The sequence below is a fragment of the Alligator mississippiensis genome, chromosome 5, assembly GCF_030867095.1.
Source record: "Alligator mississippiensis isolate rAllMis1 chromosome 5, rAllMis1, whole genome shotgun sequence".
In the NCBI taxonomy this organism is placed as follows: domain Eukaryota; kingdom Metazoa; phylum Chordata; order Crocodylia; family Alligatoridae; genus Alligator; species Alligator mississippiensis.
This window is the reverse complement of record NC_081828.1, coordinates 36802566-36808565: the sequence shown is the minus strand read 5'-3', so window position 1 is coordinate 36808565 and position 6000 is coordinate 36802566. Positions and strand designations below refer to the sequence as shown.

The following is a 6000-nucleotide window of genomic DNA, read 5'->3' as shown; positions in this document are numbered from 1 at the left end:
GAGCCCAGAGTTGCCTGTAAGGGGCAGAAACAGGGCTAGAGAGCCCACAGCCTAGGGGGGTGAGAACTAGGGCCAGGAGCCCACAGCCTGAGAGGGGCAGGAGCAGGGCTAGAGAGCTCACAGCTCACAAAAGGATGGAGATTGGGGCCAGAGGGCACAAGCCCAAGAGAGGCAGTAACAGAGCTAGAAAGCCCACAACCCTGAAAGGGGAGGACGTTGGGCACAGAGGGCCCATGAGACCAAGAGGGGCAGAAACAAGGCCAAAGAGCCCACAGTCCAAAAAGGGGCAGGGATTGAGGCCAGAGGATCCACAGTCCAGGAAGGGCAGAAATAAGAGCCCAAGTGGGCAAGAGAAGGGCTGAAGCCCAAGAAGCAAGACTTGGTGTAGTGAGTCTAGGCCAAAGGGATCAGTCAGAGCAGTGGGGGCAGAAGCTGGGAAGGCCAAGGCCCCAACAAGGGAGTGGAGACCTAAGGTGGCCTGGTGGTGGTGTGGGCCAACGTGCCCACTTAAGTGATGACTGGAAACACCTGCAAAGCATGGCTCAGCTGTAGGGGAAGGGAGGTTAAGAGACCATGATTATCCCTTAAGGGAATGAGCAGCAACATTAGCGCTCATGAGTGAGATCTTGTTTCAGGAGCCCTGGGGCAGCCTCCCATTCCTGAAAGTACCACTTCATCAAGGTGTGGTAGACAAAAAGAAGGCAAGATTGCCCAAAGGAAGAGGAGAGGACAAGGGTTCAGAGGATACTCTAGGGGCATTATGGTCACCCCTGGGATAGGACCCTGTTACACCCCTCAAAAAACTACTTTCACCACTGACATAACCCAGTAAAAAATTCTTAATCAACTACCTATATATTTTCTGTCATTTTATAAAAAGAATGCAAGCAAATGAAAATGCAGATTTATTTTTCACAATTAGGGAAGATGACTAAAACAGACGTTTATTATTAAACTTTTTTATTAAAATGCAGCTATTATTACATATTTAAAATATTTCATATTCAAATTACAGAATATTTAAGAAAACAATTATATGCAAACACTTGCATAAGAAATGTGTAAAATAATAACTGAGCAATATATAGTAATGTATAGCATGATCCAAAAGGTAGAACAGGACTCTAGAATACCTGAGTTTTCAAAAGGCTGGTTTTCCAGATGTCACTAAATCTTAATAGTTATATTTAATAATGTATCTGATCTCATATAAGGAGCACTTCTTTGGTCGACAGAAACTGCACTAAAAGGAAGGTCAAGCAAAGATATATTCAAGGCCTATCTTCAGAATCTTCTTCCAGGTGAAGATCCACTGTTTGAGATGTCAAGAAGGACTCCCATGAAGCAAGGCACTTAAAGAAAACAGATACATATGAGCAAGGCAAATGGATTTTCTGTAAAATTTGTAGCCAAAGAGAAAATAGAGAGAGCAGGATATATGCAGTTCATCAAAATTATAGTGAGAATGAAATACAGGCAGTCCTCGACTTATAACATTTCAAATTACAATGTTTCGCACTTCACGACATTTATAAATTGACACACTGTTTCAACTTTATGACATCAGTTTCGACTTTACAATGCTTGATCCAATGTGATGCTACACCAGTGAACAAGTTTGCCGCATCACTCATCTCCCTGGAGAACATCTGTCCAAACTTCCTTGGACACTTTCTTTAAGAAAGCAGACCGGACTCCAGAAAAACCTGACACCAAGACTCCTGAGAAGACTCCATCCAAGAACCCTTCAAAAAGTCCAACCAAGAGCCTTTCAAACAGTCCAGCAAAGTTATCTCAAAGGAGTCCTTCCAAATCAATACAACTGCTATTTGCAATATAAATACATTAATGTAGCTATATTTCTCATCTATAATTGATTGAGTACAACATTCTGGGGTATTTTTGGTGAAAATAGGGTATTAGGGCTTGGTTCAGGAACCAATCCCCCCATTTATAACATTGTTTCTTATGAGAAAATCTGTTTTGAGTTACAACATTTCGATTTAAGATGCGGTTTTCAGGATCCAATTGTGTCGTAAGTCCAAGGACTGCCTGTATAGTTTCCTAGGTAGGTTAATGATACTCAAAATGTCAGTCAACATGCTGAACTAATTCTAAACATCACTTCCAGATAATAACAAGCACATAGTGTGAGCAATATAAGTTTTTATATTAGCACAGTGGACAACAATGTATAGAGTCGTTCATTAATTATGCTCTAATCGCTCCCTTTTCTTATAAACAAAATATTCCAAGCACAATACAAACAAGAACTGTCAGGCATAGCTCCTTTACAATTTCTGTGGATTCATCTTTGTATATATAATAACCTTTCAAGGTTAAATTAAATCTTTTTTTTCTAAACAAACATAGAAGCACATTTTCCCTGAGTATTGAGAAAGTGATGGGATCAGAAAGGTGAAAAAGGGTTGATTTTGTTGTTCTTGTTTTTTCTCTCTCTGCCAGAGAAGTAAAATAACTTTGTTTAAGTGTATTTTTAATTGTGCAAACTATTTTAGTTTTACATAGGAACTACCACTTACTAGGTTCATTTAGTCCAGTTTCCTGTCTCACAATGGCAGAGCACAGATGCTTATGGTGGGTGGGGATAAAAAGGGCACATCCAGAATTTACCACCCTCTGCTCCTCTCCCATTGCAGCTTCCCAGGATTCGCAGGTTTAAGAAATCCTGATTCAGAGGCTGTACCCCTATTTATCACGCTCATTGCTCTCTCATGGATCTTTTCTCCACAAAGTTGTCCAATTCCCATTTGAACTGGATTAAACCATCCGTTTCCACAATGTCTAATGGCAATGAGTTCCATAAGTCAATTACATGCCATGTGAAAAGAAATGTCCTTTGTTAGCTTTAAACCATACCTACTCATTTCATTTTAGCTCCCCAAGTTCTACTGCTGTGAGAGATAGTAAATAATAAAAAAGGTATTAGTTTTAAACGACCCTAAAATCATTGTTGCTTTGAACTGATTTCAATGGATGTCTGTAACACAGAACATTACATTTCTTGGCAAACCATTGCAAGCCCTGGGAGTTGTTGTTTTCCCAGGAGAAACTACGAGTGTGCAGCTATTCAGGATTTTTCTCCCAGAACAAAAATGGCCATACCAGGAGAAAAACAACTCAAGAACAAGGGTTATAACAAGCAAAATAACCCTCAGGGATTCATCATTTTAATGTCTGTTCAGGATCTACAGGTAAGTTTTTCTATCAGGAAAACAAACCCAAGAGAATTCTCTCACAACATCAGAACATGTGTATGAGGCCTATGTTCTCTGAATGTACCATGTCAGTGTTACCCAAAACTTTCAAACTTCCCAGGTTTATGCCACATAAAGTGAACCATTAGGAAAGTGAAAGATATGGAATGCTGCCAACAGGTCTATCTCTGTCAGTACTAAAATAAATAAATAGTGCATGCTTCCATGAAATTTAGTTCCGATTTTGGTATCTATTAATACTGGCTGCATACTTTATTCACTACTTACAGTATATTTGCTCCTTTCAAAAGGAATCTGTAAAACTGATAATAAATAAGCTTTCTGAATCTCCATAGGGGAAATCTTTCATTCTTTCATTTATTCAAACTGAGTATTAATTCAAAATGCCCTAGAATGGCATGGTTCCTTGTGTTCTGCCATAAGCTATTCAAGCTATAGTAGTTTGCCCTACCTGATTAAAATAAAACAGATAGCATTAAATTTAATTAATTTAAATTTAAAGAACAAAACACAGGAAAAGCAATAAAGGACATAGAATGGTGTAAAAATGACAAAACAGGGGCCAGAATCATGGACTTGCTGACTGATATGCCCACAAGACAGACAAAGCAGGAAAAGAAAAACAAAAGGTATTTGGGTTTGCAAGAACATCAAAATAAGAGGTTAAAGGATGCACCCAAATACCAAATAACCAAGGAATCAAAAAAATATTTGAAAGCCTTATGGTGTATAGGTCACTAGTTACAAGTGAACATCCTAGTGGTTTTACAGTTAGTGAATAAATACAATGAAACAAGTAACTAAGACAACTCTTCCTACTCCAGAAACCCATTATGCAGAACTCCTCCCCAGTCTTTTCTAATCTTACGCTGCTTATATAGTCCTTAACTGATGCCTGCTTCCTCTGCTGTACAAAGGGAACTTTATATCTTTGTTCAACACTTCAGTCTTGGACTACCGCAGAAGGAGGGAAATGAAACTATTAGATTAGATTCATGTGAAGAATCACATCACAGAACTGAATGGCTTCTCTGTGGTTAGGTCACCAAGGTAACTTACCTGCACTATCAATGGTGAGACTAAGCGTTAAATAAGAGAGAGCCAGAAAAAAAGTGTGTTGAAATAAGCAATGACCACCAGTGGCTGTCAACTGACTTCTCAGTGGAATTTATGGTTCTTTTTCATCTTCTGTATAAAGCCTTTACTTGTTTGGATCATTAGGTATTTTCTCTGTTTTATGTCATGTGACACTGCTGGAGGTTTCTTTTTGGTATACAAGTGATTAGGAAATAGCTACTGGCAGAATACTTTCAGCAGTGACCTGGGATTTGTCTTCCCACTTTGGTTCCCTAGATCCCATGGAAATCTGCAAGGAATATCTTTTCCCCTATACTTATTATATGACTTAGGACAACATTGAATCAGATGTGATGAGCACTGTTAATTTGAGGACTCTTGTGTTGGAATTAAATAGGTGCTCTTTGAACTGTAGTTTAAGACCATAACTGTACTTCACGTAACTAAAGATGTCACAATTCATGTATTTTAACAACATGAACAAAAAAGTGATAACTGGAGCATCACAAAGGCTTTGTGTTACCATTGTAAACATGGGCCAAAAAATAGATTTTTAAAAACTAATTTACAATGTGTTTCTAATCTACCTAGATGCAGTCTATGGAAGTCTTTCCAGGCAAAGATGCAAAGTGTCATTTGGTTAAAAAAAGTTATTCAGTTTTTTAAATTTATTCTCATTTTATATAACCAAAACACATTATCCAAAGTACAAGAGCAATGTTGGCTCATTTTGCTGTCAGAAATCACAGTGGTGCTACAGCTGACAAGATTTATAATTAACTACACCAGTACAAAACTAGGTCTCTGTGCCTTAGGCTCATGCTTTTTATATTGTGAAACATGAGCTGCATAAATGACATTTCTTTAGAGATATGTACTTAAGCCATCCTTCTAAACTTATTTTATATAGTTCTCGTGGTAGGAGGAAAAATAAGATTCTAAATAAAGAATCATCAACTGATTTTAAAAACCACAAAGACAGAAAAAAAGCTAGCGTGAAATTTAATTTGCATGTATGTATTATAAATTATAAGTTCTAAATATTCATAAATGTACTGTGAATCACAACAAAAATAGGCAAAACTGAAAACAGCAAGATCTTAAGTAATGCTACTTCACCTAAAGCGAATGTTAATTTAGAGTGCTATTGTGAGTTGCACATTTATATGGCAGCATCATTTTTAGAAACAAACACATTGCAAGAATTTCTCTATTGCACAAGTAATGTAATAACCCCCCCCCCCCCCCCCCCCAAGAAAACAGAAGGCATAGTAAAAATGGTAATGGTAGCAGTGAGCGCCAGGGCATATTTAAGGATGCATATTTGTTTCCATTCCAGCCCTTATCTTCTACGGCTAATGCCTTTCTTAAACATTTACATTGTGGAGTGATAATTTGATGGATGATCATCTGATTGACCAGTTTCAGTTTTTGAGTTCCAGCAAGAAAGAAGGAATTTAAGGGCAGAAAGACTCATTTATACAAAACTTCTGTAGTCTCTTATTTATTTTAAAATTTCTACAACTGAAACGACTAGAACTTAGAAAGTAAAATTAAAATGCATTAAAATGGCATTAACATGCTTAAAATGCTTATCAGTATCCCATCTTTTAGGGGAAAGCGGAATTGGTTTAACCACGTGTAAATGTCCAAAAACTGTGTAAAAATGATTTGTTAAGCTCAA

General features: G+C 37.7%; 1 protein-coding gene across 2 annotated transcripts in view; it reads right to left on the bottom strand.

The window, feature by feature from the left end:
• Positions 1 to 943: 943 nt before the first annotated feature.
• The window catches only part of SNX7 (sorting nexin 7), a 68155-nt gene continuing 63098 nt past the window's right edge, over positions 944 to 6000 (bottom strand). For both annotated transcript variants that reach the window (XM_014599774.3, XM_006263170.4), the window contains one exon: positions 944 to 1352. In XM_014599774.3, coding sequence (XP_014455260.1) covers positions 1272 to 1352 — 81 coding nt within the window. In that variant the 3' untranslated portion in view covers positions 944 to 1271. The remainder of the gene's footprint in view (positions 1353 to 6000) is intronic.